This window comes from Ceratotherium simum, chromosome 8 (genome assembly GCF_057802395.1).
Source record: "Ceratotherium simum simum isolate JZ-2026a chromosome 8, ASM5780239v1, whole genome shotgun sequence".
NCBI lineage: Eukaryota > Metazoa > Chordata > Mammalia > Perissodactyla > Rhinocerotidae > Ceratotherium > Ceratotherium simum.
Genome location: NC_141907.1, coordinates 72,776,526 through 72,803,377, shown reverse-complemented (window position 1 = coordinate 72,803,377; position 26,852 = coordinate 72,776,526). Strand labels below are relative to the sequence as shown.

Genomic DNA, 26,852 nt, shown 5'->3' with positions numbered 1-26,852 from the left:
ATAAGTCTGAGGAACTGACCGGTTACCAGATAAATATACAAAAACCAATAACTATTTCTAGGCACTAATAATGATCAAAACATATGGAAAAGGCTCTCACAGTGGAAACAGGAAATAAAAATATAAAAAACCTCTAATAAAAAATATGTATAACCTATATGAAAAGAAAAAACAGACTATCACAAAGAAATGTAAAAAAGATCTTTGGATAGTAAGACTGAATATCACAAAAGTGTCAATTCTTCCCAATTAACTTTTAATTTATCACACTTCAAATCAAAACCCAAACTGGATCTGGAACTTAATATAATTACCCCGATGTTCACCTGTAAGAATAGCTAAGAAAACTAGCAATATGGAAACAATTCAGATTTTTACCTTAGACTACAGCCTAAAAAATAACTTTTAATAGAAGAAAATACATTAAGTATTTATCAATTAACAGACAGGAAAAGGCTAAGATTAGCGTGATATAAGACCAAAAGAAATAATCAACAGACAACACAAAAATTAATAAATTATAAAGGTTTAAATACACTCCACATTTTCAAAAGCAAACAGCAAACAGAATAAAATCCGCAATATATATGGATGGCAAAGGGTTAACAGTTTTAATATAATAAAGAGCTCATACAAATCATATGAAGATCATTTAGTCCCAGTAGAGACACACATAAAGGACATCAGCAGAGGAAGTACTGCCGCCCTGTGTGGGGCAGAAAGACTCATCCTGAAAGGGCAGCAGTAAGTGGACCAGGGCTCCAGCGAGGTCTGGAGCACGCCGCAAGCTCAGGCCAGCAATCTCTCTTTCACTTATGATAAAACTTTAGCTACAGGGTTTTCTAGCTACCAGTCACACCACTGTTTGCTACCTTTCCCAGGATACAGGGACATTTACGACGCCCTTCATAATGTCAAGCGATTTCCACCATTTCCTAACTGGGCTGATCTTTACCCTCTGTTTCCTGCACTGCTTATTTGATAGTTCCTCAGGCAGCCATAAAACTGCCATGTTAACATCTAGCAGGATCCCCTCCCTTCAAGGTGGGTCAAACACTACCACTCAGAAACCGTGTTTAATCCATTACAAGCCCAAATTAGTCAGCAACGCACAAAGTAACTGGCAGAAAGAAAGGCAGCATGCAACACACATTCAACCTAGTCTCTAAGAGCACTACGCAGAAAACCAGCAGGCTGATGCCCCCTGCCCAAGTGTGGCACAACCACTCCTGCACATACACACTTTTTGATTGAGGTGAAATTCACATAACATAACATTAACTATTTAAATGAACAATTCAGTGGCATTTAGTACATTCACGATGTTGTGCAACCACTTCTATCTAATTCATTTTTTTAAGCAGAAAATATATTAGAGGTAAACAGACCGATGCTGTATAGAATATGTAAAGTAGCCTATATGCGGAAGAAATACAAAATTTTACAAATGAGATCAAATTTATTAAAGTAGTTTTTTGTTTTTGTTTTTTAAGAGAATACTCAGTGTTTGTGAGGATTAGGTGAAATGGATACTCTCATACATTGATGATAATATATAAGCTGGTACCATTCATTAGAAAAATCAATTTAGCAAAAATATCTATCAACAGATTCAAAATGATATACACTAATTCAGTTTCACCCTTGGGACCATATCATTAAAAAGCAACTTTAAAGGCAAATAAAGCTTTACACACAAGACGCTTGATATAATACGTCTTATTAAAAACAGAGGAGAGAAAAAGAAAAAAGAAAGGGAAATAAAAAAGAATACAGAAATAAGCCAAATATCCAAAAATGAAAGAATAGAAAACAAACATTCACATGGTAGACTGTGCAGCCATTAAGGGTGACCACGAGGGCTTTGTAATAACACTGTAAATATAACCTTTGTTTCATTCAACCTAAGTTTAAAAATTCAGACATACAATTTTATACCTATATAGTACGTTTCTAACTATGCCAACTTTGTTTTTTAAAAAATTGCACAATCTGCCTGAAAGGAAAACAGCAAACTTCTCACTCATTTTTCTTCCTGGGTGGGAGGGGACGGGAACTCTGGAGGCCTGGTCGTGGCCTCGAGGAGGTGGCTTGCCGACGCTCACACAACACGAGCTCTCACTCAGACCACCTGGCTTGGAATCCTGGCTCTGGCTGTGAATCCTGGTTCTAGCTGTGTAACCCTGAACAAGCAACTTATGCCTCTCTGTGCCTCAGTTTCTTCATCTGTAAAGTGGGGAGGATTACATGTGAAGTACTTAGAATAGTGCCTGACACATGGCAAGCACTCAAGAAATGTTCCCGGCATTTTAATTATCTGCTATTCCGACAACAGCCCAGTGCAAATATGAAGCAGATCTTAAAGATTACACCTCTCACAGACTATCTCAAAAGATCTACTGAAGTCTGTCAGCAGTCCTAACTTCAGTAGAGCTTAAGGAGCTAGAAGCGTCTGTCACGTATGAGTTTTATTCTCAGGTTCTCTATGGAATCCAGGTGCCTTCTGGAGCACTTACCTTTTTTTTTTTTTTTATTTTTTTTTTTTAAAGATTTTATTTATTCAGTTTTTTCCCCCCAAAGCCCCAGTAGATAGCTGTATGTCATAGGTTCACATCCTTCTAGTTGCTGTACGTGGGACTCGGCCTCACGTTGGACGGAGAAGTGGTGCCTCGGGGCGCTCCCGGGATCCGAACCCGGGCCGCCAGCATCAGAGCGCGCACACTTAACCGCTAAGCCACGGAGCCGGCCCTGGAGCACTTACCTTAAGCCTGGCATTTCTCACTGTGTGGTCTTTTTACGATTCTCTCCCCCACCCTTTTTTTAATATAAGAGAAATAGGGGAAGATATCCATTTAATTGCATTTAATTTGATTACATTAAATTGAGGTAAATTTGGGGGACTCTATAATGATATGGAGTTTTCATTAACGGCAATAACACCATGTTATAGAGTGTGAGAAATACCTAACCATGACTAGTCATTATCCAGATGTGACTACCAGCTGTGGCAAGATTTGGCTATGATGCGGCCACCAGCAATCACCCACAGATATTTTTTTTACCTGGACGCTTACACAATAGGCCCCCCTTATCCACGGGGAATACGTTCCAAGACCCCCAGTGGATGCCTGAAACCAAGGGGAGTACCGAACTCTATATATACTATGTTTTTTCCTGTATATCCATACCTATGATAAATATTAATTTATACATTAGGCCCAGTAAGAGATTAACAACAATAATAATAAAATTGAACAATTATAACAATATACTGTAATAAAAGTTACTGCAGCATATGATTTTTTTTCTTTCCTTGTTAAGTTGATACTTTTACTTTTTTATTTAAAGCAAGCACTTAATGGCTCTTCTTTGGCATATCTGAATCGCCAGCATCACTACTCCTGCACTTTGGGGCCACTAAGTAAAATAAGGGTTACTTGAACACTGACACTGCAACACGGAGACAGTCGATCTGACAACCAGAACGGCGACTAAGTGACTAATGCCAGGTAGCCTATCAATGTGGATACACCGGACAAGGGGATGATTCATTTCCTGGGTGGGACAGAGTGGGAGGGCATGAGATTTCATCACACTACTCAGAACATGCAGCGCAAAATTTAAAACTTATGAATTGTTTATTTCTGGACTTTTCCACTTAATATTTTCAGACCGTGGTTGACCACGGGTAACTAAAACCACAGAAATCGAAAGTGCAGATAAGGGGGGACAACTGTAACTCATTTGACTGTCTGCAGCTCTTCTCCAAGGCTAGAAAGCAATTTTAAGACCACATGGAATGTGATCAATTATGGACACTGAATTCCTCCAGGGCAGTGGTGACAACAAATATTTTAGTTAACAAAAACAACTTCAGTGCCAGCAGTATCTGTGTACACAACTGCCCAAGATAAACACCCAACAGGTATTATTTTTATCGTTCTTTCATTTAATTTTCTTAAACTGATCTAAGAAATACCCAAAAGGGACCCCCAGTGACGACATTACGGCATATACAGACAAAAGGAAAGGACAGCTGCAATAATGAATCTTCTACAGTCGGAGACAACCTTTCCTAGCAGGGTCTCAATGTGCTTCGCTGGTAAGACTGCTGCTTTTTGCAGCATAAAAGAAAAAGAAAAAATTCACTCATGTCTCTTTCTGGTTCTCCCTAACCATGACAGCGACACTAAATAATATGGCAGTAACCACGCTAGGTGCTCGGAAGCCTGTCGAACAGGTAACTGTGTGACAGCAGCTGGGTCTGCCTCCTGTCACCAATTACAGAGGCATGTGCGACAGCTCACCACGTACTGGATGAGAGCTAGTGGCCCAGAGCAGCCAGAACCTAAACTTCAGCTAACACAGGAGCTGCTCATACTTGAATCTCAAACACAATGTCTTGGCAATAAAAATAGGAAACATCCCCTCTGCCTGGCAATATTTTAAATGACAGCATTCTTCATTTTACAGAGACTTGAAAACTTCTGAAGCTAGTTTTTAGAAAGTCATGTAACAGAATAATGGAGTTTTGTAATATAGTAAAAGAATAATGTGGGTTACTTCTTATTACTCTCTTAAATTTATATATCGTCTTTCTATTCAAGAACCTGTGTGTCGTCAGAACATTCTTATGGAAAATGCTTTGTAGGAGCAACCCTGAAGTCAGTTAAGGGCAAGTAACTGCAAAGTAAGAGAAAAGGAACCCACATGCCTTTTAAACAAAAGCATACTCTCCACACTGATTCTGAGCACCGCTCGTGGGGCTCAGCAATGTCCGTGAGTGTGTGTGTGTGTGTGTGTGTGTGTGTGTCAGCAACAGATATAAATAGTGAAGAAGGAAAAAAAGAAGATGAAGAAAGAAAGTGTGCCATGGACCTACCTCTATCATGCGACGCCTTTGCTCACAAACCACAAGCCACAAATGGCTTCTTATTACCTGTTGAATGAAGTCTAAATTTCTCTAATTTTCAAAGACTTCTACAGTCTAATCCCCCAGCTAAGCTAGTGTGGGTCGTCCAAATGAAGCTTCCCCCAGCCACGCCCCTACCCAGCATTCGTATCTCATGCCCTCCTTCCTGTTCTCTGCCTGAAATAACAAGCAAGATTCAGCCATCACTTTACAGAGTACTTTTACTTTCTGTGTCCTCATCTCGACTTTCTAGTGCCCAAATCTTAGTTGGCTTCCCAGCCTCACTCTGTCCCATACCTGTCCTCCCAGATGCATCTGTCCAAGTGGATTTCTCCGAACTCCTTCAAATTCAACCACTCAATTTTGTCTTCATATTTCATTTATGGTTGCATATGAGAACAGCTTATCACCCTAAACAAACGGGGTTATATTTCAGTATTCCTGCACAGTTTGTCTCTCAACTATTGAGTCAATTCAACTGTTGATTCAAAGAAACGTCTATTGAATAAGGAAAGACAGTACCAGTGATAGGGAGAGAGAAGCAGAGAGCCAGAAAGAGAGAAAAACTCAGCCTCAGAAAGAGACAGAGAGCAAAAAAGGCAGAGACAAAAAGCATTCTAACAGAAATAATTTTATAACGATATAAAAAAGAGCTTTAAGTCCCAACAACTGCCTCAACCACAGACGACGTCACACAGCCTACGCCTGCACTAGGTCCCTCTCTTCCCCACCGGTGTATCACACACACACAGCGTTTTGATGACTCACCGGAGTATGAAGATGTTCTGAATGTTCCCCTTCCTCAGGCTGCGGGCCTAGCTCACTGTTAGCTTCGCACAAATGATGTGCACATTATCTTGTCTGAAACCTGATGCAGAAGCTCAGACATCCTTTGAAAAACTAAAGGCTATCTATGTACCTATATATGTACATATAAATGTTATAAAGTGATCATCAAAACTAGGAGGGAAGAGAAATCATCTGGGCCAACAAATCCACTTTATGATCTGCCATAAATTTCCTAATTCTAGAAACATTATCAGACTATATCAAATAATAAGCCTGTTATTAAAAATATGAAATCATTTGCTGTTAAAAAAAGTACTGATGTCATATAGATAAAGAAAGGACGGTGCCCTTAGCTCCAGGACATTCTTATTAAGTAAGAGTTTTGATGGAAATATCTACTTGAGACAAGACTAGCCTCTATATTAGGTTTCTAGAGTCAAGATAATCTGATCCACTAAACCCTTCTTTGTTGGGTACTCAGGGACTTGTGTACCATTTCACTTAACTCTGGTACTGTAGCTCACTGTTCCCCCAATCTGAGGCTCCCTGGATGGTCTGGAAGGTTTACATGACAAAAAGGTTACTGAATGCTACAATAGATCATACTAGCTTTTAATCGTCTTTAAAAATGTAAAGGAGTGCAGGTAGAGGTCTGTCAGTTTTCCTATCCTTCCTGTTTTCAAAAGGGAAGATTTATGGAAGAAAGCCAAGGCAGATCACTTGGAGTCAATGACTTTCATAGGATCTCTGTTTCCATCTTTGCAACTATTTACAGTAAGAAGCCAACTAAAGCCTAGAGTGAATTAGTTTTAATTTCCCAACGTGCTTACAAACAGCATCCAACTTCTCTACATCTGTAAGTTTTTCCACAGTTTAAATGAAACTTTGCTTTCCTCTGTGAAGGTTTTCCTCGTTCACAAGCATCCCAGGTGGAGACTGCCATTCTCTCATCCTTCACACCCCTACCACTTCTTAAGCCAAGTGGCTTTAACTCTAGCCAATGTGCTCATGATCCCTAAATCCTCACCTCAAGGCTTTACCTTCTATTCTAATATATATAGCTCCTCTAAGAATGTACATTTTCCCTGTCGCTTTTTACTTATTTCACTACTTCTTACTTTGTGGTTCTTGTTGTAAGTGACCTCAAATTCACTGGTGACTGGGGTTGGCGTAAGTAACTAAACAAACAAAATATTCATGTAAGACTTCTTTCTTGAGATACACAGAAGTTTTAAGCTCTAAAAATAATTACCTGGGTATCACACAGACACGTCAAAATCAACATATCCAAAATGGAATTCTTCTTCCCCTCTACCCTGCTCCACAGATTCTGTTTCCTGTTAGTCAGTGGTCCAAATCAGAAACCTCAGTGTTGTTATCAATATGTGCCTCTCGCATATCATCCATAAATAATCAGACACTAGCTCCTGCTGGTCGCATAACCACGTAGCTGACTCTCTATTCCCGCCACCTTCATTCCGGCCCTCGCCGCCCTTTACTGAGCTACCTCCACAGCCATCTAATGGGTCTCCCTGCACACAGTCTACTTCCATATGGCCACCAGAGTTATCTTTCTAAAACAGACATCAACCATGGCCCAATCCAAGTCCCACTTCAGGCCTTGACAACCTCCACCCTGATGCTACTGCACCCACTCTCCATCCATACACTTGCCCCTTCCCTCAACAAGTACCCCTCATTCCCTATCACGTGTGAAGCCTGAGAGTCCTGACTCACATTATTCCCTGTGCCTAAAATGCTTTCCCCCCACTTGTATTCTTCAGCGTCCAGTGCCAGTGTTGTAGCCTCTCCCTGCTGGTTCCATGGCACATGGCCTATATACTCGCCTATCTCGTGCACCATAATGTACTGCAATCATTCACTTACATTGACCCTTCCCGACTAATCTTGAGTTTCAAGGATAGAAGTTATTTATTCCCTATACCCAGCAACATGCCTAGAACACAGCAGACACTCAGTGTTTGTAAACTGAATTAACTGATATGCGGGTTTCCAGCAAACTCACTCATAATTTAATGCAAAAATAAACAAAATGGAATCTTTTTTCCTCCTCTAAAGAGGCAACACAGAGATTACGAATCATCATGAAAAATCAGATATACTTAATTTTCATGAGGCAGCGAGAATAACTTAAAACCTATATTACAAATTCTTCAGCAGTAAAACAACAGTAATAGTAAGCATCTTTATAACATTCATTTATTCAACACATATTTTCTGAGCATTTTTGTGCCAGGCACTCTGCTGGGTACTGGAAACCCTGTGCTAGATGCTGGGAGTTCATTCATTCCAAAATGTTTTCCTATAAATTATTTCCCTTTAGTCTCACAACCATCCCATGAGGCAGGCAGGGCAGTTATCACAACCCGACCCACAACCCGACCTTACAGATGAGAAACTGAGATCAAACAGTTCACATGACTTGCTCAGGGTCAAAGCCAATAAGATGCAGATCTAGAATGAAAACAAGTTATCTCTTGAATCTAGGTTGGTGCCTCCTCTACTGTTAAAAATTCATTGAAATCAGCAAATTCTTGCTCTATCACCCTTCCTTCCTCTGCAGAAGGGATTAAAACGTAACTTCAACCTTGATCTTAAAAGCAAAACTGCAGAGAAATAAAGTAGCAACATCTGCAATAGTCCAAGGTCAGACTAACCTGTTATCCTTGCACACAGTCACTTTGTCTCCCTCGGGTATCAGCTTCTTCTGTTCAACCACTCCATAGCTTTCTCGACAAATCTATATTTAAGGGGCAAAAAAGAAACGTTTCAATTTTGTTCACCATTTATCCTTCTAGAACCCAAATGACTGAGAGAAGCTTTAGTAACAAATGTAGCTTAATGACTATTTAACATTACAGAAATTCTTGAGAGAAGAGAGAGAAGCTGAGTTAGAAAACATCAGCACCTTAAAAGATATCTTTTGGGGGCCGGCCCGGTGGCGTAGTGGTTAAGTTTGCATGCTCTGCTTCAGTGGCCTGGGATTCGCGGGTTCAGATCCCAGGCGCAGACCCACGCACCGCTTATCAAAGCCACGCTGTGGTAGTGTCCCATATAAATTAGAGGAAGATGGGCAAAAAAGAAGAGGATTGGTGAAAGATGTTAGCTCAGGGCTAATCTTCCTCCAAAAAAAATGATATCTTTTGTTTTAAGACATGGCGTTGCCAATAAATGCAATCAAGGAGAAAAAGATATGAACTCTAGAAAAGAAATATATGTATCAGGAGTAAAGAGTTAAGATTAATGTTTCAGAAATTTTCTTAAGTGCATAGATTAATCATTCATTCATTCATTCACTTATTCAACACATTTACTGAACTCCTGTAACACTCAAGACACTATGAATAAAATAATTTGTCTCAGAGAAGTCTCTGAATTTGTTCTTTGATTTGAAGAAAAACTAATATTAATTATGACTTGTAAGCACGATGAAAGAGACTGCCACAATCATAAGTGAACTGTGGAAATCCTTACCGTGAAGTTGAGGCAGAAAGTCTCCTCAATATCTTCCCCAGGGTAATCTAAAAGTTCTTGAAGACTCCTGATCAAGGAATGATGGAGAAAGGGAAGGAGGCAAATCAGACACTGCAACAGTGTTTCTACCTCAGTCACATGTCCAGATTGTTTGTAAGGAAAAACTATAAAAGAAGATTCTAGAATGAACATAAATCCAGACTGACAGATAATGTTACCTGTACCTTGAAAAGAAATACGGCAGTAGGCCTGTTCTCTTTTCCTACCGACAAGTCTTACTAGATTTGTGAAGAAATTCAGATGGATTTATATCTGACATACTTGTGTTCTGACTTGTGTTATATCTGACATACTTAACCGTGGTATTTGCTTGGAAGTAGATATGTGAGGAAACGGTACTGCAGTGGCCCTACAGACTGGTTTCATCCATACACATTAGTAGGATAATCCTTTCACCACGAGGTCACTTCACCCACTTAGGGATCTTAATGGCTTACTTGTTAATGCAAGGGGCTCTTTATGGTAAAGACACCCTGTCACACTAAAGAATACTGAAACATGTACTCTTACAAAAAGAATATGTTTATGCTAACAACAGTCACATCCTCACTCTCAAGAGAATATATGTTTGTAACCAGACCTCATTCACACTTTCTTCTTTAGGAGCTCCAAGTCTAGCAGTTCCATCAAGAGTTGCCCAGGAAGAAAAGTCTTAGTGTGGAATTTAAATCCACTACCAGTTAACCAGCCAAATCGTTATTTGGAATATATCATTCTCAGCCAGGCTGGCAAAGTAAATAGCACACACTTCTGTCATTCTCTAGCCTTCTCTTTCAGTTACCAAAAAATTAACACTGCGTGGGTCTCCTCTGCCACTTTCGTATATTCCTGTCAAATTTTCTCTTCCTCTCTCTGTGTCCCCATCCCTCACACATCCTTTACGGTTTCTCAGTATTGGTGTCCTACCCTGGCGATGTGACAATCTCATTTCCAGAGGGTATCTTAGAGACTACCCTTCTATCTCCATCTTAAAACCAGTACTCTTTCTCCAGAAAAGGGATGTTCCTTCCATTGAAACCAAAAAGATTACGCTGTTTACAGAAAGCCAAGGATATGGTGTCTTATTACATACTTGATCTTATGCTACCCAAAATCAATACAGAGAAACTCAGAACAAAAGGAGTTTTACAAGCCAGAAAGAAAAAAACAGGGGCCAGCCCCGTGGCATAGCAGTCAAGTGCATGCACTCCGCTGCTGGCAGCCCAGGTTCAGATCCCGGGCGCACACCAACGCACCGCTTGTCAGGCCATGCTGTGGTGGTGTCCCACATAAAGTAGAGGAAGATGGGCACGGATGTTAGCTCAGGGCCAGTCTTCCTCAGCAAAAAGAGGAGGATTGGCATGGATGTTACCTCAAGGCTGATCTTCCTCACAAAAAAAAAGAAAAAAAAATAGGAAAAAAAACAAAACAACCAAAACATGGCCCTACTACTTTGGAAAATAGTCTGACAGTTCCTCAAAAGGCCAAACATAGAGTTACCATATGACCCAGCAATTCCACTCCTAGGTATACAGCCAAGAGGAATGAAAACTTTAGTCCACACAAAAATGTGTACAAGAATGTCCACAGCAGCATTATCTATAATAGCCAAAGAGTGGAAACAACCGAAATGTCCATCAACTGATGAATGGATAAGCAAAATGCATAATATCCATACAATGGAATATTATTTGTCAATAAAAAGAAATGAAATACTGATACAAGTTACAGCATGGATGAACCATGAAAACATGCTGTGTGAAAGAAGCCAGACACAAATGACCATATATTGTAGGATTCCATTTATATGAACTATCCAGAATAAGCAAGTCTATGCAGACAGAAAGTAGATTAGTGGTTGCTTAGGGCGTGGGGGATAAGGAGATTGGGATGATCATTAAGGAGTACCAGGTTTCTTTTTCGGGTGATAAAAACATTCTAAAATCAATTGTGGTGGATGGCTACACAACTCTGAATACACACGTGACTGGATCGTACACTTTCAGTGGGTGAATTGTATGGTATGTGAATTATATCTCAATTAAACTATTTGGTTTTTATTTTTGTTTTTTTATTTTTTCCCCCAAAAAGACCCCCTTTTCAATAGTTTCTCCCCTTGTATTTCTGGACCATGACAAGTCTTAAAGTCGTTATTTGTTCAGGATAAGGAAAGCAGAGAGTATTTTGTATTCCTGGGGAGCTATGACCTCCCTTTTCCTTTTTTTCCTCTTGCTCTTAGAGTAACATAGGCAATACGTCAAGCGAGAGGCTGTACAGCTATGTCTTAAGACAAAGCATACACAACAGACTCTAACCATATGGTTTGATAAGCGCAAACTTGTACACGTGGTATTTTCAACCTTCAATCCCTAGGAGGGGCAGCCAGAGCAGTTTCCCACACCAATCTGCTATCTTTTAGCTTTGTACCTTCCTTCAGTGGGTGACAGCTCCTTCAAGTCTTCCAAGCCAGGCTTTACATTCAGTAACTTCTTGTAGAGTGCCAACGGGAAGTGGAGATCGACCACGGTGGAGTTGTAGATAGCTAGTCCACAGGTTATGCCAATCAAGTGAAACCAGTTGTGCTCTACAAAACACTTAAGTACATATGCAAATATGTTAAACAGAAATGCAGCATTTGCAGCCCTCAACACACTCTGCCATTTACCTCAAAATATTTTCAGTATAAAAGAATAAAGATCTCATTAATATTTAGTTATCTTTTGAAGTAGAGAAACACTCTGATAACAGTTCAATTATCCCCCAAAAGATGCCATGTGGACAATGTTAAGCATTTATAGCTCATCTAGTGACAGAGGGGACAGCATATTGTTATCTGGAGCAATGCTGTCCAATGGAACTTTCTGCAATGAGGGAAACCTTCCACTCTGTGCTGTCCCATACGGCAGCCTTGGTGTCTACCGAGGACCTTAAACGTAGCTAGTATAGCTGAGGAAATGAATCTTTAGTGTTATTTAATTTTAATTAAATAAAACAAATTTAAATAGCTACATGTGGCCAACAGCTACCTTTTTAGGACAGTGCCGATCTAGGGAGAAAAGTCTGGTAGAACTAAAAGAACTAAATTAGAGTCTGATTGAAATTAGAATGCCTTTTAAAACTTAGCTCTCCTACTGAATTTTCAAAACTAAAGTGTGTGTGTTTGTATGAGTATTCAGACACACACTATCATTGTTATTAAAATAAGACATATTTGATTACTATTTTCCACATGTCATAAAACCAATTTCTTTACCACACTGCTCTTTCTACCCTTCAAGGATAACAAAACTTAGATCTTACCTACCAGAAACAGAAATGGGGCTGATGACAAAATATACTATGAGGTCTTGGCAACAGGTAAAAAATGAAGACTGGATACATTATTTAGACATTTTAAATTATTATCTTTGTTACTCTCCCCTCTTTGCAAAGTCAGAAGTCGGGGGACTGGTCTGACAATGAAAAGAAAGTCTAATTCAATCCACCTGTTTAACTGGGACATCACTAACTTACCGTATCTGAAAACCACAAGAGATTTGAATCTTGATAGCAGGTAAACATTCCATAGATGGGATTCAAAAGTTCTTTTAACAGTAAAAGAAAGAATTCCTTTGTGACACCACCAGCATCCACTGCTTCTTCACCATCAAAGATTACCTTAAAATAATGAAAGCAGAATTAATACTTCAGGGAAATCTTTGGCATTTTATCTTTTTTTTTTTAGTAAATTCTTTGCCAAGTCAGGACAAAGAAAGGGAGACAGAACAGAGACTACACTGACGCAACGAGAACTGCAAGGGGTACCTGCTGCATTAACAAGTCACTTACAGACACACAGAAGTTTTACCAAGTACTTCGAGAACTACAAAGGAAGTCAGAAGTTTACCAAATGCCCGCAGAAAGTTTACCATCTACTTTGGGGCAGTAAGGCGAACAGAAAATAACAATTAGAGAACACATTTTATTTTCAAAGAGTCAAATATATTGAGAGGTAAATGTTCCGGCATATAGAGAAAAGTAATGATTGAGTAAAGGAACACTTTCTGGAAGAAATCTCTCTTGATGGGGTTCTTGAAGTGACTGATGCACATGGAAGGGAGGAAGGCATTCTAGCAGGCACAGACCTGGGCCCTGTGAGGGGCTATAACAGACTCACATGGGGCACGCTGGACCCGTAACGGTCATCACAGGAACAACTACAGCAAACCAACCAATGAGATGTACTGAGAGTTTGCTACAGGCCAGCATGTAACGTCTACTAACCTAATCCTCAGAACAGCCTTATTCATAAGGATTACCATTATCATCCCCATTTTACAGGTAAGGGCTCACACACAGGGCTAAAAACAGCATTCAAGAAAGCTTATCCTCGTGGCTATGTTCAAGGTACCTAGAGCAGGACGAGAGTAAAGGTGCGGACGGGCACGGGGACTTGATTATATGAACGCCAGCAGAAGACTTAATTCAGACATGCTGCAAAGCAAGAACTGTCTCATCTGAATTACCAATTGAAAACGGGGCATAGAGCACCCCCTCTCTTTGCAACATCAAAAATCTAACCCAGAAGTTCTAGGGAGAACCCCCCAGGCAGACTGATGAGACTGATATGAGTTACTGGACATTTCGGAAAGGGTGACAGTCACGGAGACCATCGGTTTCTTGCCTACTAAGTTTCAGAAACTGGAGTTTACAATAGGATTGGAAATTGAGATACGGAAGTCTTCTGAAAGATAAATGACTAAAAACAACTTCAAATAATTCACTAAATATTTACTGAATACCTACTGTGTATCAAGCATTGTGCTAAGCTCTAGGAATACAATAAGTAGTCATACAAACATGCATGGTCTATGAGGAAAGACAATTTCTTAATTTAATAATTTCAGGGAGCTAAGAGTGCCTACTATTTTAACAGGCCAACAGCTTCCTGGACAATTTCACTACCCTTCTCTTCTCCTTTTTCACCTTCTTTCTCTTAAATCTCTGACATCCAAAGACTTCCTAGATGCTGGCTTGATAGTTCTCTCTAGCTGCACCTTCAGTTCAGCTGCTGTCTGCTGGTCTGGGGTAGAGCTGGAGCAGCTACACCGATGACAACAGACAAAGAAAGCCCTATAAGCCCTCACGTAATCCACTGGCAATTTTTTTTTTTTGTGAGGAAAATTGGCCTTGAGCTAACATCTGCCAATCCTGCTCTTTTTGCTGAAGAAGACTGGCCCTGGGCTAACATCCATGCCCATCTTCCTCCACTTTATATGGGACTCCGCCACAGCATGGCCTGACAAGCGGTGCGTCGGTGCGCGCCGGGATCCGAACCAGTGAACCCCGGGCAGTGGCAGCGGAGCGCACGCACTTAACCACTTGCGCCACTGGGCCGGCCCTCCACTGGCATTTTTATCTGAGGTTCTGTTGAGATGTTCTGTTTGGTGATTTGACAAGAGGTGATTAAATTCTTATAAAATGAATGAAAGAAATAATAAATGGCTGGACTGCTCAATTTTAAAAATAAGATCTCTGTTACATTGTCAACATTTAAAGAAAACCTAGAAAGATATTTAGAGAAATATACTGAAAGGCTCACTTTGAGAGGCTTTTTCAAATCGATATCAGAATGAATGCTCAGCTCTCTTAAGGCATCTCCAACAAGGTTGTTCCTGCGAACATGAAGGACCAAGAAGGGGCTTCTGGCCAGCAGAGGCTCCAGGGTGAGAAGCATGAAGACATTCTGCAGGTTGGCTCCATTGACTGCCACCTGGAATGGCATATCCAACAACACAATTTCTCAGAGTGCACCTAGGATTGGGGACAGCAACCAGCTGTGCCTTTGGACTGGGGTGGGTGGGGCATAAGCTGACTGCATCTCCATTTTTTTTTTTTAATCTTCCTCTTAACTTTCACAGATTTTCTAAGTTACTCAGGTTTATGCAACACATAAATCTTTCTAATCTGAACCCAAAGAGATTAACTGAAATAGTTTATGAATCATATGATCCATAACCAGTTCCAGGAAAATGTTTAGACCCGCTGATTAAGGCTGAAATAACATCATTCCAGAAGAAACACGATGGAGGGTGGGTAAAAACTATGACTTTCAAAATGGCAGGAAAAGAAACCTAAAAACCACTTGTAGAACAGTTTTCATTCTTTGAAAAATATCCCTTTTCTCTGGAAAAACTTGAAATTGTAAATATCATGGATATATCACTGTGAAAACAGACATATTTATACAGATAGAAACAGAGAGATCGAGAGAGAAACAGACAGAGATGGAGAGAGAGATGAACAACGTTTACATACCCACCAACAGTAGGAACTGGTAGATTTGGTTGCTAATTCACAAATGTCTTTGTAGCCTTGTCAAAATCAATCATAGTTTATAATAAAAATGTGTATTTGAAGTAAATTAAATCTCAATACCTTAAGTTTTTATTCAATAAAGAATTATCAAGTTCCATTTAATTACCTCCCTTTCTCTACATCAGGGGTCAGCAAACAGCAGCCCACAGACCAAATCCAGTCTGCTGCTAACAATGGTTTTTACATTTTTAAATGGTTGAAAAAAATCAAAAGAAGACTATTTCACCACATGTGAAAATTACATAAAATTCAAATTTCAGTGTACATAAAGTTTTATTGCAATACTGCCATGCTCATTCATTTACATGCTGTCTTTTGCTGCCTTTGTGCTATGACAGAGTTGAATAGTTGAGACAGACTGTGTGGCCCACAAGGACTAAATAAACCACGTGGCCTTTTATGAAAATGCTTGCCAACCCCTGAACGCCATAAACATGCATTCACATGTACGTCTTATATTCAACATAAAACTGCTGAAAAAATTTAGACTAGTTCTAACAGTTATAATGGAACTTGATCCAAATATACTTTCTCCTATTAGGAACAATTACAACTGAATGTATAGGACGAAAGAAGCACAGTAAGAAGAGGAAATGAGTTTTAAAAGATGAGACCTGCATCTGTAGTTCAGCATCAGTCTGTAACATTTTGGTCTTGGCTTGGGCATCAAAGATGAACGGGTAGGAACAAAGTGTCACAGCATCCTAGAACAAAACATATGATTGGCAATATTACAGTATTCCACAGAGAACACTGCTGGAAAAATACGTAAGTAAATTTAAAAAGGATCACTTACCTGTATTATAGATGGTCTAGCTTTCTGTGTAAAGAAAAATAAAGTCTCTTACTTGGATTGCAAAACCCCAACTCTTTACCCTCTACAAATGTAAAATACAAATAACAAAACATAGAACTTATCTGACTATTTGGCCATGGAACTAACAACATTTGAATGGCTAACTGGATATCTGACGGAACAGACCAGATGTTTTGATGAACACAGACTGAGAAAAAAACTAAAAACACTTTTTTAAAGTTATTAAAGCACCTTTACAAGCCATTTCACTAACTCCATAATTCACAGCATTAATAGAATTCTCTTCTATAAGAAATCTAATTCCAAAACAGGAGCTTTACAATCTTTACTTCAGACACGAATTTGTTCGGTTAAAGTGGATAATGCAAATCACATCTTATGTGTCAGCATGTTCCATCTCTTCCCTACACACACAGGTTGTTGCTCTCAGGAGAAACCACATATTTGGAAAGCTGTCTCTGACTCAGCACTTGGACCAGTGCATGGCCTACGGAAGACACTCCCTCAATAGTGAATGAAATCTGAATAAACTTTAGAAGATGGGAATAACAGTAAATAAAAATAATCACGAACATATCTAAGAGGCATGTTACAGTTTCATTTATCAGGAAAAAAAGGAAATCGCTTCTGAAAGTTTTGTTATATAAGAAATATTATTCATTAACTTAATAAAACAAACAAAAAAAATCAACAATATAGATCATGTTGACCAGTAGCAATATTTCTCCAACAGAAAACTGGATTTATTCTCAGAGATCTGAGAGTACTCTATGGATTTTTTTTTTAATTTTGTGGGGGTTTTCAAAAATGATATCCTCAACAAAATTAATAAAAACACATTCTGAATTACCTCCTTATAATGGTGTGTTACCATATAATTTGCATTTATTTTAATGATTGCATCGGTGCCATATTATACTTAATTGCCCAAGGGTAACGAAAAAAAAAGAAAAGCAGTCTTCCTTTGCAAGTGATGCATTTGCGCCCAGGAAAAAAGGCCAGCGCAGTCCTGGCTTGCTGCATGAATGAAGGTTTAATAGCAGCTGACAGGAAGAGAGAGAGCTGAGTCACCCCGGGCAGACACACGGGGAACCTGACAGCAGGCAGTCTTCATTCACAGCACAAGTGGGGTTTGGTTTCAGTAAGACAAGACGCTCTTGCTCATCATATTAAATCAATGAAGCTAATCTGCGTTTTATTGATTTTAGAGTTTTGTTTGTATTCAAATTGTAAATTTGGTTTGGTTTTATAATTGCTTAAAGGCTATATGAATAAGAAGTGTATACCAACCTCCTTTTGTGTCTGTGTACATTTCATGTAAATGAATGAAATCATTTAAAAGCAATTTTAATTAAAATCCACCCTGTTTACCCTTTAGAAAGAGGTTCCTTTAGGGATCTTGGAACATTTCTCTAGACTGAGAAACTCTAATCAGAGAAACAATTCCATCCAGTGAAATAAAGTATGAAATCACGCACATACAACCCAGCCTAATGTGACTCATTCTCATGCCAACATATCTAATTACTTTGAATTTAGGAATTGAAATCACTAAAATAAAAAAAACACACACACCATAAAACAGCACTCCACAAAGTTATCTTCTAATCCAGGTACCTATGAGCATCCTGGGGAAGTGGGTTTAAAACTGGTGCCAATATTCAGAATTTTCGCATCTTCTCAGAAGAGATTTTATTCTAAGCATTATTTACTCATTCTCAAGGGAAAAGAAAGATCTTTAATGTGTGTTGATCTACAAAGCAAGACAAAGTTTTGAACACATCAAATGTAAAAGTGGCTGTCAGAGGAGTAATAAGAGTGACGGTAAAAAACGTTGCTGGCATTACAGTGTCCCAGTATACCAAGTATTTTCAAATACTGGTATTTTGGTTGGTGCAATACAGTTCTTTCAGACATCAGTCAGCAGCTGTGTCTGTATTTCTTGGCTCTCACCAGTACCACTCCAGTTCTCTGACTCTCCCAGCACGCTCTCCCTACAAGCTCCCCCACAAGCCCTCCCAGCCCCCCTTTAACACCCTTCTGCAGCTCCTAGTCCCTCCCAGCGCCCCTTGCCTGACCCCTCCCCACTCCCTGAAAGAGCCCCGTTTTGGAGGTAGGCTGATCTCTCTTTCAGAGAAGGAGAGGAGTTAAACTGAGGGCAGGGTCACTATCCTCTCAGTTGGGTGGGATGGCTGGAAGAAAATCCAAAACTGCTTCAGTCAGGAACCAGAGCCAAGGCCAGAGTACTGGTGGTCCAGAAGACGTCTCCCTCAAAGGAGGACTGTGGTGCCAGCTCTAAGGAAGGCAGAGGAGGGAAGGGTATTCTGTCAAAAGGAGCAGCAGACCTATATGAAGGTCTGTATCTACATTTATAAATTTTTTGTAAGTCTATGAGTTTTTGTATTTGAAATATAATAATTTCACTGATTTTTATTTTGTGAATGCTGAATATTTTAGAAATGGTATTAGTACTGGCATTTCCATAACATGTGAAATAAATACTGAAACAGCAGTGTTATGACTTTGCTCCACGACTGCTCTCCCTAACCTAGAAGGATGCATATGAACTGATAAGATATTCGATCCCCTCCAGAAAGGCTGTTTGTCCTGGGCCATCCATTCCTCAAAAACGAGTCTAACAAACAAACTAGCCAAGTACTGGTGGATCACATTTCAAATGTTCCTGCTGGAAGTGGGTTGCACTGTGACCTCAGTTCATTTTTTAAAGTACATGGAATAGAAGCAATGAAAAAGTACATGGTACAGAACTGGAGAATTGGGAATTTTTTTTTTTAATTCCAAGTCACCGCTTCCTAACTGTGGCTGTGACTGGGGGACAGGAGGCACTGCACGAAGACCTGCAGTGTGAGGAGGAAACACAGGTGCCTCTGCCTTAGGGCCTGCCTGCCACCAGGGGTTCCTGTACCCACCGTGGGCAAATCCGGCTCCCCAGCACCAGTGGATGCTGAGGCAGAAACAGCCATCATGTCTCACCTGTGCACAATACTGGTACCTGGAGCCAAAACACTGCCCCGTGTGACACATACAACAGGATGTGAAGGTGACTCTAGTGTGTATTTCTGAAGCATTTACTTTGTGTCACTGACTTTCTCGCTTGTGCTGACCTCTATGGGAGCCCACGAAGTCACTCATTCTATGTGCTATTTGGTTCTCAAGTACAGATGATGGCAGTTTATTAACTGAAGTAAACAAGCCGCTACCACCTCTTCTTTAAAATGATAAAAATCAGCCACTTTAGAATGCTCTTTTTGTGCTCCACAGCCCTTTGCACACACGTGTTAGATCCCTTGGTAATCCCTTTTTCACTGCTGCCTCTGCTCTGAACACCCACAGAGGCAGCCACCATGTCCCACTTGGTGGGACATTGGTGGGCATTAAGTGCCCAAGAACTGCTTGGTGAAAAATAGTTATGAGGGCTTATTATATACCAGGCACTTATACTAGGTACTCTGCCAAGTAAGACCTGACCATGCTTTCTCCTATTTAATTCTCACAATACTGTTATAATTCTCATTTACAAATGAGGATGCTAGGCCTATAGAAATTAAGTGACTTGCCTGAGGTCACACAGCTAGTAGGCCAGAGTTGAGATTTGAACCCACTTCTTTTGTGACTAGAGCATGTGCTCTGAACTATACGCTATACTGCCTCAGCTACTACCAAGCTAAAAAATTTAACACCTAAAAATCCATTTATTGTAGTATATATATACAATGGAATATTATTCAACCATAAAAAGAAGAAAATCCTGCCATTTGCAACAACACAGGTGTACCTAAAGGGCATTATGATAAGTGAAAAAGCCAGACAGAAAAAGACAAGTAACATATGGTATCACTTATAAGTAATATCTACCAAAAATTTAAAAAACGCCAATCTCATAGAAACAGAGAAAATGATGGTTACGGGGGGGGGGGGGTGGTGAGTGAATGGGGTGATGAAGGTCAAAGGATACAAACTTTCAGTTATAAGATGGATGAATAAGTTCTGAGGATCTAATGTGCAGTATGGTGACTATAGTTAATATGGTACTATATACTTGAAATATGCTGAGAGGAGATCTTCAGCTCTGTCATCACACACACAAAAATGAGTTAACTATATGAGGTGATAACTGTTATGTGATAACTACATGTTAACTAACTTGATCTTGGTAATCATTTCCCAACATATATGTATATCAAATCATCACACTGTACACTTTAAATATATACAATTTTGTTAATTATTCCTCAATAAAGCCGGGGAAAATGTTCATCACTATCATTTAAAAGTAGTTAAACTTATATACGAAATATATTTAGTATTTTAGGTTAAAATCCAAGATATCAAAAAATTTAAACTTCAATTTCTAATAGTATTGTACCTTACACAACAGAAAAAATTCCACAGAAATCACAAAAGGTCACACAGTAATTTCACCTAATTTTCTATCTTTCTATAATAACTACCTTAATTACTGAAGAAGAGATGAGCACCTGGTATTCAAGGCCTATATTTGTTTATCAAATGTTAAGAGAAAGAAACTATTAAAAAATTGTAAAAGTTGCTCACTTAAACACCTCCATTCAGAGACTACAAATCATGATAATCTAGATTTTAACATCCACGACTTCTTTTTCAAAGTCAAAAAGAATTAGGGTTCATTAGAATTATTTTATTCAGCATCAAGTTGCAGAAAGGGTAGATCAGAAGTCAGAAGAACTGGCTTTTATAGCTAATTGAATTGGTGGAAAAATTGTTTCACTTCCCTGGGCCTCCATTTCCTCACCTAGAAACAAAGCAGTTGGCCTAAATAATTCATTAGGCTTATTTCAACTCTTAACATTTTATTATTCAATGAATAATTATTCACAAGTTGAAGAAACAGAAAAGCTTATCTTTTAACAATTTCTAAATCAGCACGTGAAAGCAGAGATCATCACTAGCCTCTATGTTACATTTCCCATGTAAACCCATTTAGAAGACCCTAATCCATTGTTTTTTTTTAAAGATTTTATTTATTTATTTTTTTCCCCCAAAGCCCCAGTACATAGTTGTGTGTCATAGCTGCACATCCTTCTAGTTGCTGTATGTGGGACGCGGCCTCAGCATGGCCGGAGAAGCGGTGCGTCGGTGTGCGCCCGGGATCCGAACCCGGGCCGCCAGCAGCGGAGCGCGCGCACTTAACCGCTAAGCCATGGGGCCGGCCCGACCCTAATCCATTTTTACTGAAAAGTATTTTGTTTTTTCAGGGTAATCATAAAATCTTATTAAAAATACAACATTGCTCTATTACTTGACAAAGAAAACAATCTTGCTCAGTTGAATAAACCTATTTCAATGCCTTGCTTTTGGAGAACACTACTGACCTCCAAAAACCATACAGGGAAAATATTGCCTAAATGTTGGTGACAAATCTGTTAAACAGGCAAAGACTCACCTTGAATCTATCTGCTGCACATGGCTTCACTAAACACAATAACCAAATCATCATTCTGTTTTCTGACATAACTCAAATATTCACGCACTACACAGATAGGGGATCCTAAAAAAGCCTCTCAGGTATCCCACACCAGTCTGCAATCAAACTGGGCAGTTCTTGCCAAGTCAAGGGAGGCAGGTAGGAATCCACAGTCCCTTGGACGACATGAGTAATATACAGGTAGAGCTAGGTGAGGAGTACGTGACATTGTCACACACATAATCCTAAGTCAGAGGTGGCCTGCATGGTTCAGGCAGCTGACGGAAGACGACTGAAGCAGGCTCGCCTTTGGAAGAAGATAATTAGCAAATGATCATTTCCTCAATGTCCAAATCAAGCCACAGCGGGGACTGTGGCTTACCCGCGCCTCATCTACAGAGCCACTCTTGAACGCCAGCCAATGGATGCCATCTGGGAGGACAGGTCATGTGGCCAGATATTCCAAGTTGCAAGAAAAGCTAGACATTCATTTTGTGTCTTGACTTGTTTTGTGATAAAAGACACATAACAAAGTTTACCATCTTTACCATTTTTAAGTATACAGTTCAGTAGTAGTATTCATATTATTGTGCAATGGATCTCCAGAACTTTTTCATCTTGCAAAACTGAAACTCTATACCCATTAAACAATAAGTCCCCATTTCCCCTCCCTTAGACTCTAGCACCCATTATTCTACTTTCTCTATGAGTTCAACTACTCCAGATACCTTGATTTTTGTAATGTTGACAACTAACTAACATTTACACCATTCTGAGTGACTCCTTATGACTATTTATGATTACTCAAAGTACCTCAGAGTTTCAAGAATGCAAAAGCCAGTGGATAAAACAGCCGTGACGCTAACAGTAAAGTCAAGGACAAATGACAGGGCTCAGATGTGCTTTTCTTGTCCTTATTTGTCCTCGGAGAAAAGACTGAAGCTTTAAGATATGCTTTACATGAAATCTTACCATGCCTGCTTGATGCAAGAACCACATGAGGTAGTCTTCCTGAATGTCCACGAGACTGGAAATCTCAGGAATGTAAAATGTGTCATATTCCACATGCTTCACTTTAAGATTTACCTGATGAAGAACAAAATAAGGACAACTAAAACCCAGACAACTGGAAAATGCTTCCCACAGAATGCCTCAGTAAGACATTTGATGCTGGCATCCATTCACTCCCCTCCCCATGGGCCCCTCTCTACCCTCACCTTATATAACTTCTCCAAGAGCTTGAGAGCTGCTGTAATGTAATTGTTAAACAGCGCAGGAATTAAGAATGTCTTTCTTCCCCTCAGTAGATAAACGACTGCGCCTTTATAGAGGTTTACCAGCTTCATGAAATATTTGGGGCACACCTGAGACCACCAGTTATCTTTAGAAAGAAAGAAGAGACATATTTCAATACACAGTCTTGATCAAGTATTGATGTCTTCTGCCTACTAGCTAAAAACCGCTCCCGGCTAGAAGATGAACATTAGTCTAAAATACAGTTTCTCAAAACTGACTAGAAAGGATTCCATGAAAGCACTTCTGGAGAGAGCAGCAGCTGTACAAGAATCCCTGGAGCTTTTCTGCACAGCTTGATCTGCTCTTTTTCCGAAAGCCTCATTCAGAAGACTAATCTAAAAGTTCAATTCCAAGGGGACATGTGCACAAGATGCTAAGGCACATATTTTGGGCAGGAACATTCCTGTATCCTTGTCTTTTCAGCCCTCTTCTCAGCCACCACCTAAATCCTGTATCAGGGATGCAGAGGACCACATGCCCCAGAAGTAGCACCAATGTCAACTATTCCTTCCCTTCAAGAGGCATAATTAGTTGAAAAACTACTATTTCTGTTTCTTACCAAACAATGCTTTCTCATAACCAGACAAGAAGACTTGGCTTCTACTTGGTCAGAAATAAATTCAGCCATACTAAAATATCTAAAAAATGAAATAATACAATGCCTGAGATTTTTAAATATATTTCAGCAAAAATAAAAAGGTGGTGGTAGGGGGAATACATGAAACAAAAAGGGAAAAATACTGATAATCATGAATTTGTGTGATGGGTACCTGTGGTGTTCTCTTTACTCTGAGATATTCTTTTAAATCTAAATTTCTATAATTAGAAGTTAAAAACAAATTAAGTGTAAAACTGAACAATTTTGACTTCTTTGTGCTAGCCTACCTGGAAAAAATAAAAGTTAAAAACCCCAAAACCTACAAGTCAGGTAATATTCCTCCAGAAACTGTCATCTCTCTACCTCACAGTCTATTAGACTACGCGAGAAAATACACGGCAAAGGGCTTTTGATCTTAAAAAAAAAAATTAAGGACTAACATATTACTAGTGCTTTCATTATTATTTCTGTTTTTATATCTTCTACAAAGGTGGAAGCAATATGGGAAAACCAGTACTCCATCCTTAGGAACACAGGTCTCTTTACTCATGGGGAGACCACACTCAAGTAACATCCTACTCCACATGGAACGCAGAAGTTACTGAGTTGCAATGAACACCTGAAAAAAATTTACCAGGGGGAAAAAAAAGGAAAAAGCCAGGTGACAGATTTTCTGCACTTGATTAATAAAAACATCTCAGGCGCTATTCCCATGAGAGACACTCTCCAATTCACTGAGGAACGGAAGGTTCTTATCTCAGCAAAGTGTCCGTAGCCTGCAAAAATCAGTGTGGACTCAACTGTCCTAAAAAAGAAAAACAAAACAAACATTTGGTAAGTCTCCACTAGGTCATTTTCTTCCTCTCCTTTTTTGGAGGCCTGCGTATCACCAAAACTGTTCATTTCACTCCCACCCCCTATATTAGGTATAGGAGAAAGAGCAACAGATGGACACTAATTTTTAAGGCACTATTAACTACTAGCAAGTGTAGGAGGAGAAAAAATAGATTAAAGTCAGATAACCTATCTTTGTGAATATTTCAAAATCAAGATTAGTCTGGCATGAATCATTTCAAATAACCTAAATAATGGTTCAATTTGTTCAAACTGCAAATATGTGTAGTTAGAAATTAACGGCAAAGAAAAGAAGGTTTAAATGTTAAGGATATTAAATGACAACAAATAGATTCTTGGATCTCAATCTACCCAGAGCCAGTGGTCACACCAATAAAATGAAAAGCACAAAACCACTGGTATTGAGTTCAGCACATTCACCTAATACTTTGCTAGGGTTTGTATCCAGCCGCAGAATGGCCATAGCCAGGGGAATAGTCAACGTTATGTAATACTTGGAATCCTGGAGCAGGGGAAATTCAGGAAGTATTAAATAGATTCTCATTGCTTCAACATCTGGTGGTGAACTCGACAACTGAGGAATCAGGCAACTTTCAAAGCTGTTTAAGATCTGTATGAGAGAAAAGAGTATTGAGCAATTCAAACACACCTGACATGTAGTTACCTCATCTCTAAATTCGTAAGCTATCAACCGACTCTCAGCTGTCATTCACTCAGTATGCACTGAGGACCTACTAGGAGCCAGGCACTGGTCTAGGTGCTCAGGATTCACTGGTGACAAGAAAAGCCAGAGACCCCTGCCCGTGCAGACCTCACATTCTGGAGGGGCATTTCCTTAGAAAGATTTACACCAAAGAGAAAGCTAAAGGCAGATCAAAGCCCCAAAGTGAGTATTTTACAGAGCTAAGATTCATACAAGACTTTTGCTTTTTTATCTTACTCTTTTTCTTCTCTTGAAAGTTGAATTATTGAATGCAATGCAAAAATGCATTCTTAGGCATGCACTTTGTAAGTGTAAAGAACATACCTGTTCTAGAATCATGGAGTGCTGAGAATTCATTAACTTCTCAAATAACACTCGAGTTGAGTTCAGGTCAATCCCAGGGATTTTGGGACTTGTTTTAAAATGTTCATCAATTCTAAACAAACAAAAACAGACAAGTGTGTAATAAAAGAAAAACCAAGCAAACATGCTGATAGGAATTATAAAGAGGTAAACAAAAGCTTTTATCCATACTGATCAGATTTAAATTTGACCTGGCAGACACAATGCACAAAAATACTACACTTTGGGAAAGCCCAACAGAATAAACCTGCCTGGAATCTCTTTCTTAAGATATTCTTTAAAAAGTCATATCTTTTTTCCTTCAAGTCAAAGTACAAGGATCATCAGGTCAATCTGAGGCGGTCCTGAAGTTTATAAGCAGGGTGTTATTTCCCTGATGTACTCTTGTGTTTTTGCGTTTTTCTGCACTTGTGGGACACTGAACTAGATGCAGAGGCTGTGCCTGGAAACAAAAGACATTCTCTCTGCAAACTGGCCCGCTCATCAACAAATGACAAGTAGAACCTCCTTGTTTAAAGCCTTTCCTAAGAAAGTATTTATAATAAAAATCAGATCTACAACAAATGCAAAGCTAACGTCTTAGTTAACACAAGGATACACTTACATTCACCCAAGGACTAACTTTACTGCTACTGTTTTTAACTTCCTAGCAACCAATCATTTTTCTAACCTTAAATAAAGTCTCAGCCTTTTAGAGACTTACAGAATGTCTCTTTTAAATTCCCACTCTTGAACATACCACATCTATTAATTAAAAACAAACTATTTGGAAAACAGGCCTCTGTTTATGAGTAATGGACATATTCAGATAGTTGAACATCATTTGACAGCAGTGTTATAATTTATAAAAACATAAGAAAAGTTTCTAACATCTTTTTAGAAATCATAATTATACATATCGGAACCTAAATGGTCAAATCAAGAGATGCTTGGGTTTTGTTGGGTCTTTCGTTGTTGTTGTTCTAAAAATAAATCTGCCCAAAACAGAAATTAATTCTGGTGTCCCATATGTAACCTTCCATATATTTAGAGGTACTTTCTACTATGCTGTTAAGAAAATACAGGGCCGGCCCCGTGGCTTAGCGGTTAAGTGCACGCGCTCCGCTACTGGCAGCCCGGGTTCGGATCCCGGGGCACACCGACACACCACTTCTCCGACCATGC

At 39.4% G+C, this 26,852-nt stretch overlaps 1 protein-coding gene across 6 annotated transcripts in view; it reads right to left on the bottom strand.

The window, feature by feature from the left end:
* Positions 1–26,852, bottom strand: part of HERC3 (HECT and RLD domain containing E3 ubiquitin protein ligase 3) — a 106,095-nt gene that overhangs the window by 15,600 nt on the left and 63,643 nt on the right. For 4 of the 6 annotated variants that reach the window (XM_087434578.1, XM_087434579.1, XM_087434577.1 and 1 more), the window contains 11 exons: positions 25,650–25,761; positions 25,043–25,232; positions 23,091–23,254; positions 22,846–22,959; positions 16,389–16,412; positions 16,207–16,296; positions 14,817–14,987; positions 12,749–12,892; positions 11,663–11,829; positions 9,197–9,263; positions 8,380–8,462 (listed from right to left, as the gene is read on the bottom strand). In XM_087434578.1, the coding sequence (XP_087290704.1) occupies positions 8,380–8,462; positions 9,197–9,263; positions 11,663–11,829; positions 12,749–12,892; positions 14,817–14,987; positions 16,207–16,296; positions 16,389–16,412; positions 22,846–22,959; positions 23,091–23,254; positions 25,043–25,232; positions 25,650–25,761 (1,326 nt within the window). Of the gene's footprint in view, positions 1–5,215; positions 5,324–8,379; positions 8,463–9,196; positions 9,264–11,662; positions 11,830–12,748; positions 12,893–14,816; positions 14,988–16,206; positions 16,297–16,388; positions 16,413–22,845; positions 22,960–23,090; positions 23,255–25,042; positions 25,233–25,649; positions 25,762–26,852 lie in introns of those variants that run through there. The other 2 variants (XM_087434581.1, XM_087434580.1) reach the window with 2 other exon arrangements.